The sequence below is a fragment of the Protopterus annectens genome, chromosome 12.part0, assembly GCF_019279795.1.
Source record: "Protopterus annectens isolate FY-2018-M chromosome 12.part0, PAN1.0, whole genome shotgun sequence".
Classification (NCBI taxonomy): domain Eukaryota; kingdom Metazoa; phylum Chordata; order Ceratodontiformes; family Protopteridae; genus Protopterus; species Protopterus annectens.
In genome coordinates this window covers 505,626,392-505,640,398 of record NC_056746.1, presented here as the reverse complement: position 1 = coordinate 505,640,398, position 14,007 = coordinate 505,626,392, and the positions used below count along the sequence as shown (strand labels likewise).

At 39.2% G+C, this 14,007-nt stretch overlaps 1 protein-coding gene across 3 annotated transcripts in view; it reads left to right on the top strand.

Annotated features, from left to right (window-relative positions):
* The window catches only part of VWA3A (von Willebrand factor A domain containing 3A), a 2,208,650-nt gene that overhangs the window by 1,056,761 nt on the left and 1,137,882 nt on the right, over nucleotides 1–14,007 (top strand). For all 3 annotated transcript variants that reach the window (XM_044089639.1, XM_044089638.1, XM_044089640.1), the window contains one exon: nucleotides 1,326–1,445. In XM_044089639.1, coding sequence (XP_043945574.1) covers nucleotides 1,326–1,445 — 120 coding nt within the window. The remainder of the gene's footprint in view (nucleotides 1–1,325; nucleotides 1,446–14,007) is intronic.

Below are 14,007 nucleotides of genomic sequence, written 5' to 3'. Positions count from 1 at the left end.
TGATATAAACTGTAACCAATCTTCCACAACTAACAAAGGAATATGTAATGAAACATTGTGCCTATCTTAATCAAGAAACAAAGTGTCACACACAACATATCAGAACAATGCAATCTTGAAACATCATCACTGACAAAATTGGACAGTAGATGCCATCACTTTTGCACCCTCAACCTAGTTTCTATATATACTACCTCCAAGGAGCACAAATTCAGAGGAAAGGGAAAAGTTAAAAACAAATCTATGAATTTACCTTCACTTTTCTCCAGTTTATATGATCTCAGAGTTACCTTCACATAGCACCTACAACAAATCAACACTTGACATATTGAGATGCCAGCAACCCAAATAAGCATGCACAGCACTTCAGCTATCAGCCTGACAAACCATACTGTTCACCTGACAAAGTACGACTTTGGAGTCTACCCATATTTTGTAATATACTGTTACATGACCTTCCCTGAAGAAGATTTTACAGTTATTGTAAGATATCATGACAGTAGATTTTCAAGGAGAGTTCATTGTAACAGTAAAGATACACTAACCTTCCTCTGTCTACCAAGGGCCTCTGCTTCTTGAGGGAAGGAAGATCTGTAAAGCTTACTATAACTGTCTCTTTCTGAAGTCTTTACTAGACTACTGTTGGATTTGACATGATAATTACATTCATGAAATGGTGGGAATTTATCTACAGCAAACACTGTGGCTCAAAACCTAGAAGAAAGCTTGTGATAGCACTGGAATTATATATATTTTTGATACCTACATAGGTACCTTCACAGGATTAAGACTAGTGTGGTGCTCACATGGAATAATTGGAAAACTAGTGAAAAAATATCTGAACAGAAAGGGAACAAAAAGTTGGTAAAGCCAAATATTATGAACCACTGATACAGTGACAACTCCTCAAAGACATGCTGTAATGGTATCTTATGCAACTGTACTTTATTATGAATTTCAGGAATACATTATTGTTTTCAAATAATTTTTTAATTGTATGCAATAATTGGTATTTGATATGTACCTGATTATTGTTGCTTAGTTTTACTTTGCACTTACGGTGAACATCTCATACAAGTGAACTTTGTATTCCATTATCTGATTCTGTTGAAAGGCATGTCATGTTTTCATTTCTGTTGAATGAACTGTCAGTTTCCCTTAAGCCATATCTGCAAAGAAAGATGGAAATGTATTAATATTAAAAAAAAAACACAGACATCACACTTCTGCTGGGTACAGAATGATAGTTTGAATCAGCTACCTGTATAATTTCTAGTTAAAAAATTTTGAGTATGAGGATTAATCCAAGTTACATTTTGTTGTAGGGTGATTTTGCTTGTTGATCTCTCAGTCACAAATTCCATGTACATCATCCACATTCAACATTCCCTCCGCCTTGTTCTGGAACAACAGATGGCCAACAAGGAGCTGTTTAATATCATTGGGTAAGTTGTGTTGTCTGATGTTAAATTTTTGAGAAATGAGGAGCATCTGTACTTTATTACAAAAAAATAAGATTTCTGCTTAGATGGTCAGCTGAATCTATTGAAAATATGCTATACACAATAGTATGAAATGATGGTACTGCAGTCATTGCAATCTGCATAACTACTGTGCTAGAGACTGGATGGATAATTATATGACTATTGAATGGCCTAGGATCCCGGTGATTTTCGGCGTGCCTAAAATTCATAAAAATGTAATCAATCCACCATATAGGCCTATAGTTGATTCTGGAAAATCTAAAACTAGCTATATAGATAAATTTCTTGAAAAACAGTTAAAAAGAGAAGTAAGTAACATCCCAAACCTATGCCGTGATTCATGGCAGTTTCTGATTTTATGTAATAATTTAAATCCATTGAATGAGGGAGTTTTTATAACAATTGATGTGAAGGACACACACACACACACACACACACACACACACACACACACACACACACACACACACACATACATACACACACACACACACACACACACACACACACACACCACCTATTCTGCTGTTAAGTCAAGCTGATGGTGGGGAAAACAGCAGCGTGGATGCCATATTACGTCAGTAATTTCATGCTGTCCTTGAGAACGCTCTTCCTGGCTTCAGAGGATCGATTGTCCATTGCAGGGCAGATGAGTTCCATTCAGGAGGTTCCTTTCACATACACTTTTAATTTTAACTAAATTTTAATTTTAACTAAAATTGTGTTGGTCCCTTTAAGAATCCTAGCAACAGTGCTATTTTTGTACTTTATATGAAATAGTATTTAACTGTTGTCTGGCTGTCTGGTCAGGCCTTATTAATGATTCAGGCACTACTTCAGTGGAAAATGTACTGTTTGGGAAATGTTTTGAGTGATTTATTTAAACTTGTGCATTGTAAGGGAAGTGTAAGTGTTTTTACATGCTTTTGTGGTCTTTGTGACACCTTTTCTGTTTTACCGACTTCTTCCAGCACAGCTTACCATGGTTCAGTCTTGATTCTCAGCTGTAGGATGGAGCAATTCAGCTGCACCTTGGTTCTAAACAGGAGCCCTTACATATACCATGAGCTCAGATACAATGCTTTAGCTGCTGGTAGATGACTATGCTGTGGCCATTGGTTGTTTCTCTGACCACTTAGTTTTTACCATGGATCCCTCGATTGCAGTCCCTTTGGCCACTATAGACCAGGGGTTAGTCACCACCTCTGTGGCTGTTCAAGTGTATTTAGCAGGCACAGGAGAGCCACTTTCTTGTGTCATGGGAGTTTGTTAATTTTTCTACATCTAACACTGATCCGCTTTATCAGGAACAATTTATGTTTCCAGCACAAGAGTTATTACAGGCTAGGCCACTCTGGTGGCTTACAGGGATAAAGCCCTAACTATAGGCCAGCTGACAGAGCAGCAGAGATGGATAGCCATTTCCATACTGGAGGAGGGCACACACTGGTGATGCTCCCTAAAATGGTCCAAAGAGTGGAGTTTGCCCTCAGATGCAGCCAGTGAGCATGGGAAACAGGAAAAGAGAAAATGGGAAGGGCATATAAATATCCCCCCCACCACCAGATGGTAACACAGATGTCTAAGCCAACAGCACACCCTTAAGATCCACAAAGACCCCAGCAATACTGGAGTGAGTTGGGTGGAGGGTAGAAGGATGCAAGTAGACCCAGCATGGACGTGGGGCAATGGGAGCAAGACCAGTATAAATGAGGCCTGAGGGGACCAAAACAAAAGAGTCACTACAGGTGTTAAACCTTTAGAAAATAATGTTATTGGTGGTAAAAACAGACCCTCTCCCCCAGTACAGACATTTCTGTGTTAGGTGAAGATGATAGGGCAGGGGCTAGGTCAAATACTGTTTCTTCTGACCACAGCCTTGACTTTTATTCCAAGGAAAGTGTTTCTTCAGAATCTCCAATAGTTTAATTTTATTTTTCTGAAACTATAACAAGAATGAGCAATTGGAAGCAAGTGGGTGTTCCTTCCTGTTTGAGAAATATTATGATATGATTCAAGTGGATGTACTAGCAATTATGCCTGTTCCTCCTCTTTTGCTAGCCATGGAAGATGGATGTATTTGAGGTAGCCTGTACTAACCCAAATACGCAACATCCAGTCCCTAGAAAAGCTGACAGACTTTACAACAAAGACCATCTGTCATTCAAGTATTTATGCTCACACTGCAGATCTAATCCAGCAGTTACTTCTACTTCTAGCCCAGCTGCTAGCAGGCATCTAGTAAATGCTAAGCCTTCCCTTTTGTCAAAGAAGGGAAAGTCTTTCACTGATTTTGTAATAGAACTTATTCTTCTGCAACGTTAGCCTTAAGAATTTCTAAATTATCAGGCTCATATGTTGAAATATATGTTAACTTGTCTTGACAATGTCATGGCTTTTACTGATTCTTTTTTTGATTCTGACCCCCCCCCCCCCACACACACACACACACCATCATTCTTTGACAACAGATGCATCAGATTTTGCATGGAAGTAGTATCCATGAGGGTAAAAGTGCAGGGTCTTTGGAACAAACAAGACAGGCCAAAATACATAAATGTGATAGACGTTAGCTATGATGCAGATCAGTTGGCATAATGATTAAGATCTTTGCTTTCCATGCACAAGGTACAAGGCTTGAACCTGATCTCTGACTAATGCCTGTTAAGAGTCTACATTTCGTTCTGTGTCTTTGTGGCTTTCTCCCACATCTAAAAAAACATGCACATGGTGCCTTATGGGGAAGTTTTGTACAGACTATCTGCTTTGGGCATCTACTGTGGTGACAGTATCCTCAAGACAGGAGAACATGGATCACATACTGTGTGCCATGGCAGGGCTAACCACTCAACTGTGTAAAATATGGCTCTAGGTGACATGATCATGTTGACTAATGTCGCCAAAATGGGCCTGGGTAGTTACCAGTGATAAGTGGGTTGAGGACCCAGCTTACTCCAACCTATGCCAGGGACCTGTGCTAATGGTTGGAGGGGTGTATGTGCCCCTATTGGCCATGTGTGTGCCTGCCATAAAGCCCAGCAGCCCTGGATCAATAAGCAACTGGCCATCCGGTGTCTAGTTGCCCAGCCTGGGTTACTTGGGGTAGCTCTGTTGAAGGAAAAGGCTAGAAATGGTATGGGAATTGTGGTGAGAGAGGCGCTTCAGAAGGCAGTGAGAGATGCCATCAGAGTTAGTGAGCCAATGTTCCACAGCAGGGTTCTGATAGTGAGGGAAAGAGTGCATTCAGACAGCAGTTACAGGACCTACTCGATAATTAGTGTTGATAGTGGGTGACCTGAATGCCCATAACGGGACAGACAGACCAGAATATGTGGACTGCCTGGCTTCAGATGGGTGGAGCAACAGGAATAAAGGAGAGGCCATTCTAGACTTCTGTCTGGCAAATGGCTTGATAGTAGCTAACACATGGCTCAGAAAGAGAGACAGCCAGAAGATCACATACAGTAGTGCCCAACATGCAACTCAGGTAACCTGCCTCCTAGTAAGGAAAGGAGGAAAGAGCACTGGGGAAGAATCAATGATTGCAAAGTTATTCCTAGTGAAATAGTTGGCCCACAGCATAAACCACTAGTTGCTACAATCAGCTGCAAGCAGTGGTCAGAGAAGTCTCTAAGGTCAACAGAGACCAGGGTGAAGACATGGAAGATGAAAGGAGAGAAAGCACAACAGTTCAAGGAATTACTCAGAGCTCTAGCACCCCAACAAAAGCAGGAAATAGGTGGAATTGAAGAAGAATGGCATTGCCTCAAAACAGTACATGTGAGGTCTGCAGAACAGATATGTGGCTTAGTGAGACATGGAAATAAGGTACATAAGGAAAGCTGGTGGTAGAATGCAGAAGTCAAGAAAGTCATCAAAAGAAACGAGTGCTGGAAAAAGTTGGAGATAGAAAAGACCAACCAGGTTAGGAAGAAATATTGGTTGGCTAACAAAGAAGCTAAAAAGCAGTTTCAAGAGCAAAGTGCATCAGAGACATTCTACCAGCTTCTGGAAAGTGACTCAGTAGGTGGCACAAAGAAACTATATCAGGTTGTAAGAAAAAGACAGAAAAATAAAGAAAATAGTTGAACAACCTGCTCAGCAGTCCACAGGACATCAAAGGCAGATGGATAAGTATACCCAGCAGCTTCTGAATGAAGAAAACCTAACAGAAGCTGTACTGCCCCAGAAACAGCCTACGATGAAAGAAGAAGAGGAGCCCAGCCCCCCTTAGAAAAAGTAAGAATAGCACTATGGAAAATGAAGTCAGGGAAAGCAGCAGACTCAGATGAGGTCACTGTAGATATGATAAAGATGCTAGGTGAGATAGGGAGAAATGGCTCCTGAGGGTATCATAGCAGTGTGGAGAGAAAGGCATATCCCAGATGACTGGAGAATAAGCATTCTCATGCCAGTGTACAAGATCAAAGGGGACATCCACAACTGTGGGCAGTACAGAGACATCAAACTTCTATCACTTTGCATGAAAGTTCTGGAGAGGGTGATTGATAAATGGATATGCAGAGTAGTAGAAAGTAGGAAGGGAGATGATCAGTTCAGATTCAGATCAGGATGCAGCACAACTGACCTGATGTTTTCAGTGAGACAGATAGTTGAGAAAAAGCCAGAGATGAGGAAAGATTCCACTGGGCATTCCTAGACTTGGCAAAAGCATATGATAAGGTCCCAAAAAAGCTGATTTGGGCAAGTACTACAGTGTTTCAAAGTCCCAGAAACATTGGTAGAATTAGAGCATACTGTGTACAAGGACCCATAGACTCAAATACGAACAGTGTTCGGCCTCACAGAGGGGGTTCCCAGTGGGAGCGGCTGTACACCAGAGTTCAGCTCTGAGCCCACTGCTGTTCATACTTGTGGTGGACTACATTAGCAAACAGGTTGGAGGGGCTAGATCAACAAAGTTGCTGTATGCAGATGATGTGGCATTACAGCCAGACTCTGAGCAAGAAGGGGAGTGGAATGCAAAACTGAAGGCACGTGAGATGAAACTAAGCACAAATAAGACAGTTGTAAGGGCAGCAAACTGGAGAAATCAAAGGAAGCTGAGAATTGAGATAGAAAGGCAAATAGTGGAACAGGCAAATAGCTTCTGATATCTGAGAGGGGTGCTTGAGGAGAAGGGAAGTCTGAATGAAGACGCCAAAGCTAGAATCCGAGGAGTTGCAGTCAACTGGCATAGAGTCTCAGGTGTAGTGTATGACAGAAGAATGCCAAAGAAGCTGAAGAGTAAGGTGTATGAAGCTGTGGTGCAACCAGTTCTAGTGTATGGTACAGAAACCTGGGCAGTAAAGGCTGAGCAGATGTGGAAGCTAAAGGTGATGAAATGAAGTGCTTGAGAAGGTGGTAGGATGCACACTGTGGGACAGAAGAAGAAATTAGGACATAAGAGCAGAAACCAAAGTAGCTTCAGTTGCAGAAAAGATTGATGAGAACATATTACAGTGGGTTGGACACATGCAAAAAAGCAGAAGACAATTTGGTGAATAAGATTTGGGACAGACAGGAAGAAGGTAAGAGATAACAAGGACATCCAGCAAAGAGGTGACCGGATTGTGTGAAAGATCTGCAACAGTCAGGCATGAATGTTGAAGAAGGCAGGGAGTGGGGCATTGACTCGAGAGAGAAGGTGACAGTTAACACAATATCCTGATTCCATGTACTATAGAAGTTGGGAAAAAGAGGGCTGATGATGATGATGATGATAACTGTAATCCATGCTGTAGAATCTCTTAATCACTTGTGGTCCACATGAACTTTGCAGGTGATTACATACAACACCACAGTGATGTTGTAGATAGCCCTCCAAGCTTCCAACATTCCTTCAGAGCAAAGTGTAGTCACAGACGAGCTGAGCAGGACCAGGACAGACAATCACAAATGGAAAATAATTGAGGGGGTCTTCCAGGATTTAATCCAGTTGTGAGGAAAACATCAAAGAGATCTGTTTGCCTCCTCTCAAAACAAACTAAGCAAACAGCTAAACAAATGCTGCTGCAAGACCCCTTGCAAACAGGCCTAGGTAACAGAAGCTTCTTCACTTCCTTAGACAGAATGGTTCCTATATGCGTTTTCACCCTCTACGCTGATGTCTGAGGTAATCTTGAAAGTCTAGAAATGCTCTCCAAATGATGACTGTGGTGAATCCCCTTTAGCCCAGCCAACAATGGTTCTTCCTTCTTATGGAATTGACCAAGAACATTTAACACTTTTTCTCAGAGACTGGATCTACTCAGACATGATAGAGAGAGTTTGATACACCCATTCTGAAACAACTGGAACTGACTCTGTGGATGACTCAGTTTTAATATGGTTTCAGCACCTTGTTTCTGAGGATGTGCAGCAGGTAATAAAGTAGGCAAGCAAGCTTCCTAATGGGAACTGTTATGTTAGTAAGCAGAAAATATTTGCTAGTTTTTACCACACTAACAACCATGGCTCACTCAGTGCTTCTGTAATACTGTTTTTTCAATATTTGTGTGAGTTTCTATCCTCTGACCTATTTTACACTTCTATCAATGATCTTCTGTCACCCATTTCAACATATCTGCCCATGGATCCTCCTATTTCTTCAGAAACTTGGCTCAAGCAGGTTCTGAAAGGGATTTTACATATAAGACCAATTTGTAAACAGGTGTCACCTTCTGAGATCTTAAATTTGTACTGGAAAAGATAACTCTGTTTCCTTTTGAACTAGCTCATCTGGCTAATTTATGGTTATCATGCACTGCCCTTACTGATTTTCTTCAAATCTCATTTGGATTATTTGATGGGTCCACTTTGTTTAGTCAAAGATGAAGTGACCAAAAGTGAACAGGAAGGAAATATTCTGATGTTGGGGTCTGTTTCTCCACCCCCCCCCAATATCCTTTTCCATGAACCAGAAAGGGAGAAAATGACTGTCTTTTTTCACAAGTCACAGCAATTTTACCAGGATGGTCCTGGTGATGGTGCCCCCTGTAGGGGTGGGGCAACTTTATCAGACACTGCCCTAGGGCAATGGTAGTCCACAGAACCAGGACTTCTGGAATCCCTCTGGTAAGCCTTTTCAGCACCCCAGAAGTGTTGTCTGACTGCTGCTTTCTGCAGTGAGGTGCTGACTTGACTGCTGCTTTCTGCAGGCAGTAGGCAGTATCTGGCTCTCTACCCTAAATCTTGGTAGGGGCCATCACTTCAGATGCTTGGGTGTTGAGAGTCTTATACAGAGGTTATTCCATTCCCCCTTCTCTTAGCTGCTAAATAAACACTAAGATCCCTTCCCAACATTCTCCTCCATCAGTGAAGGGAAGCAGCAGATGAAATACAAAAACTGCTTCTCAATTGAATCATCCAAGAGGTTCCACCAAACCAAAGAGGATCCAGGGTATACTCATGATTCTTTTTAGTGTCAAAGAAAAACAAGGAACTCAGGCTTAATCCGGGCCTCAGCTAGTTGAATCTCTGTGTCAAACAGACCAAGTTCCAGCTGGTAATGGTGCAGTCCATTCTTCCTCTGTTGAAGGAGGATGACTGCATGTGCTCAGTAGACTTCAAGAATGCTGACTGTCATATAAACATATGAGGCACTCCAGGAGGTTCCTGCACCTTCAGCTGGGAGCCATTCATTACCAGGTTTGAGCGTTGCCCTTTAGGCTCACTACAGAAGCCCATGCGTTCACCAAATACATGGAAAGAACAGACTGTATTTATGAAAATACAGATCAGCAACTCCACTGGTGTTCCACAGTAAGATTTGTTAATTGAAAGGTTTCATTGAGTGCATACTCCAAACCTGGCCATGACAAAGCAACCAAGGCCTATATTAGTAAAGATGCAGTCATGCTAGCAGAAAAAGTTGAACTTCACAAAATTGTGGCAGAAGGAAAGTATTAAAACTGGAGCTATCAAAGCATTTGTGGAAAATTATTATTCACTGCACATCAGGCAGAAGAGAAGTAAATCTATCCCAGCAATCAGAGAATATTGAGAGGCAGATGTGAGAATCAAGCTGCTGTATCCAGCTGTCTTGAGAATATTTATCTCTGGAGAATCAAACACATTTTTGATGCAGGGCAAGCAAAGGAGGAAACAAAAATGTTTAGCCAACAAAAATTGAGCCAGCAAGCAGAAAGGTACTCTGTTTCTCATTCTTCTAACATTACAACTCATAGAGAGACTTTGCCAGTGAAACATTTTCCAATGTTCCAAAAAAAATGCTTGATAGAAAAAAACATTGGAATTGACTAGAAGAATCAGGTGTATCTTGGACCTGAACTAGTGCTGGGAGATGGGGATGATCAGTAAGAAGACTAGCAACAATGAAATTAGTGAATAAGTGTGATATTGTAAAGCATCAGTCACATTTGTGAAATATCGCTTTTGCAAATAAAAATGGCTCAGAAAAGACTAGACTTTTGATGACCTTTTAAAACTTGTTGGTGAACTGTAAAGCATATACCCTACATTACATGTTTGATGTTTAGAAAGACACTAACAGGTAAGAAAGGAAATGTAAGTAACTTTTATTAGTATTTGTATAAAATATTTCTTGATATAAACTGAATGCTATGCTGTAGAGCAGTCAGGGATATTTTAAATGTGTGTGGGGGGGCTTTTCATTGACTGTTGTATATATTAAAGATATTAAAGTAAACAAGTACCTTGTTTTAGTTGTAAGAAAGCCAGGATTTACAACCATAAACATGCTAAGCTTGTTGCATCTGCAAAGATATTAGCTTGTTTTTCTTCCATTACCAAATATTCTCAGCGTGAGTCAAGAAGTTTGCAGCTGAAGGCAGTTAGCTAGGGAAATTCAGTACATTGCGTTCTGAGTGAAATCTATAAAGATTATTTCATGCATCTGTAAGTTAACTGTTTTTGTCACATTGCTGACTACTTTCACATGGAGACAAGTGGTCCTTGATTTAAGCTGTAATCACGTGTTTTTGTTAGTAAATAAGCTTGGAAAATAATTCAACATAATGAACGCCATGAAAAATACTAAGCTTGTTGTATCTGTAAAAGCTTTAGTTTTTTTTTCATTAGCAGATGTACTCAATGTGAGTCTAAAAGTCTGCATCCTGCTAGAGCAGTTCTGTACATTCTGTTCTGTGTTAAATTTACAAAGATTTCATCAGGCACCCGAAAGTTGTTGGTTGTTTTTTTTTTTCATTGTGAAATACTTTTCGTGGAGACAAGCTTGCCTGTAGGTAGTAGCAATTAATCTTGAGAGTTTTGAGCATTCTTTGCTGAGGGAAATACAAAACTTAAAGGCACAATTATAAGAAGTTCAGTGAAAAAAAAAAAGCTTGAAATTATCGGAAGTGAATAAGAGACAAATTCTCCAACAACCTTACTATTTTAATGCATTTAGTAGAACAATGCAAAATTTAGTTTTATACTTAAAGCTAAAAGTTAATGTTTTCTGAAAGCATACAAGCTGTTTTTCACATCTGGGAGGACAATAGAGATAAGAAAAAAAACAGATAGCAATCTTGGGACACGAGATGTAACATATACTTTAGTATAAGTAACCTTAATTTTAGATTAGGTTATGCGCGTTGGTGCAGCTGTTCATTTGGGGCAATTATTCTCTCTGGAAGGTTAAACATTGTTTGTTAAACATGTGCATAGCTTTGTGTGTTTGTTCTTAGTTATTAGGGGATGGGGTATTTTGAAAATGTATTTTTTTGAGAATAAAAGAAGTAATCAGCACTGCCACGTAAAAAACTCGATTCTGAGCAAATGAAGAATAAAAAACAAAGTTGTATAACATATAACCAAAGCTCAGAATGGGCGTTGAGCTGAATTAGTTAAATAGCTTTGACAAAGCTATTTTAGCGAAAGCGCTCACCTGTTCTATCTTTGCCAATTAAAGCATTTTTATTGAAGGATTCTCGTGGATATTGCTTCATTGCCTTTTGGAAATTTGCTTGGTCTGAAGAGACATCTGAGTTTAATTTTTTATGGTCTGAAGAGACATTAAGTAGTCTATTCCTGTGACTACTTTTAGTATTAACTAGTTGGACTTGAGCTCTTTCCATTATTAACTAATTCAGCTCAACGCCCGTTCTGAGCATTGGTATATGTTATACGTATTTTTTGAGAGTTTTCTTTAAAGCAAAAAGTCTTGAAAAATGTGATGCAGGTTCAAGTGGAGATGAGAAAAAAAACAGCTGTACAAAAGACCAGCCTGCCAAACATTAGTGTGTGCTTGTAAGACAAAAGTTGAAAATAATAAGTGGGAGTAATAGCTTTTTATCTTAATGGCTACTCTATCTATAGTATCTTAGAGTGTAAATGGGCTTACAGGTATATACAAAAAGGAAAGCGTATTCAATTATATTCACTCATTAAAGCCAGCAACACCTCCATGTGTTTCTACATTTACATCCTACTGATGTGCCTAGATGTCAGATATTGCTTGTTCATATTTGCATCACTAATTCCAAAGCCATGCAACATACATAGTGTTAAAAGACTCATCTGAAGTCTTATACAGTGGCAAACATAGCTGTGATATTTGAATTCTGTCTAGTGCAGGTAAATACTTTTGTTCATGTAATATTTATTTATAGTGTCATAAATGTCATGTTTTTCTAAATATCTCAAACAAGTAGGGCAGACAGAACTGCTTATCCTTTTATGAAAGCTCTTGGCTGGATGAACAAAATGCTGCTAACAGTATGTATGTAACTTGAGTGGTTGCTTTATTACTGTAAGTTGTTTGTAATATTGCATACACAATAGTTACTATGTTTATCGTGACTTACAAAATCCAGTTTAAGACCTAGACCAAAAGGAATAGTACTACTCTAAAAATAGTTTGTGTTGAAGAGTTTGCCATTTATACTTCTTCAAAAATCCCTATGGTTCCAGAGATGTGAATATTTGTTTGATTATATCAAAAAGTTTAGGCCCCATCCATTGGAAGTTACAGTGCAAATATCCATAACACCATTGGAGGGAATGAGTAAGAAAATACATAGGGCAAATACCAATGTGCAGGAGACCCATTTGGAAAGAAATAAGCTTGTGAATTTGACAAAGAAAGGATTTCAGAATATATAGTCAGCAGAATATCAGGGACAAAACTGGTATTATTGAGCTTCAGAAAACTTTAGGAGAAATAATCAGCTTTCAGCAGGGAATATTACTTTTAAGGTGGGACTGAAACTTGATTTGCATTAGTGAGGATGTATAGGGGGACATAGAAAAGAAAATATAACAAAAGAGATTAGATGCCTGACGATATTTATGAAAATATTTGGCATGGAACACATGAATTCAGTAGTAATAACCTGGGCATTATTTACATATTATTCCTCAAGGTACAATAACTGGGATAAACTGGATAGATATTGTATTTCACAGGAACACGTGCATCTATATGAAAGCCTCAGCACATACCCAATAACTATTTCAGGTCATGTTCTGATAAAAATAAGATACAAATACAGGGTAATGAAGTAAACATGAGACACTGGCGCTTTCCCTCCTGTTAAAAAGTGAGGAATTTATGAAATGATTAGTAGAAGTTATTTGAGAGTTATTAGGGAAGATAGAGTTGGATAACATGAAAATGGAGTTTAAAAATAGGGTAGAAATAAAAGAGAACGATATGGTTAAGAAGTAAGAATTATTTACAGGGACTGATAAAGCTTAAAGTGTTGCAGAATAAGGAGAATCTCACAAAAAAGAAGAGCAACTGCAGAATACTAAAGAGAAAGTAAGGGAGTTTTTGGATAGTATGCATGAGTTAAGAAAGTTTGCTGTTAATCAACTATTTTTGATATCATCTCCAGAGCAAAACAACTTTTAGCATATTGACTTAGGCAACAGAAAGTAAAAAGGGTTGTCACCAAACTTGGGCAGCATATAGAGGTTTTAACCGATGTTTTGGACATTTTCTGAAATTTGTATAAAGCAGAGGAATGTAGAAACCAACAAAGAGCACAAATGGAAATCTTTATGGAAGACTTAATTATGCCAAGATTAGAGGAAGATGAGGCTCAACAACTAAAAGTTAAGATAGGAGGAGATGACATAAAAATGGTGCTATATAGTCAATCTGCAGGGAAGTATCCAGATGGTATTCCCGTGGATGTTTGGAAATTAGAAGGGGAATAAAGTCATAAAAATCTTTAAGACGTTTAACAGTATTTTAAAAGGAAGGGAAGAATAAGCATATTGGAAGAAGGCTGTAGTGGCTATATTACCAAATGAGGGTAAAGACCCATCAGATGAAGCCTCATATGGACCCATTTCAATGCTAAACCATGATTATAAAGTGTTTATGTCTATACTAGGTAAAAGAATGGTAACAGTGTTGCCAAAATTGGTAAATATGGATCAGTGTGGTTTTGAGGAGGGTGGGCAAACTTTTGACAACATTAATAGAACAATGATGGTCCAGAGGGAAGCAGAATGTAGGAAAGTACTGCAGTTGTAGGTGGGTTTTGCTGCAGAGAAATTATTCAACAGAGTAAGCTGCGATTTTATGAGTAGGGCAATAAAGCATTTTCAT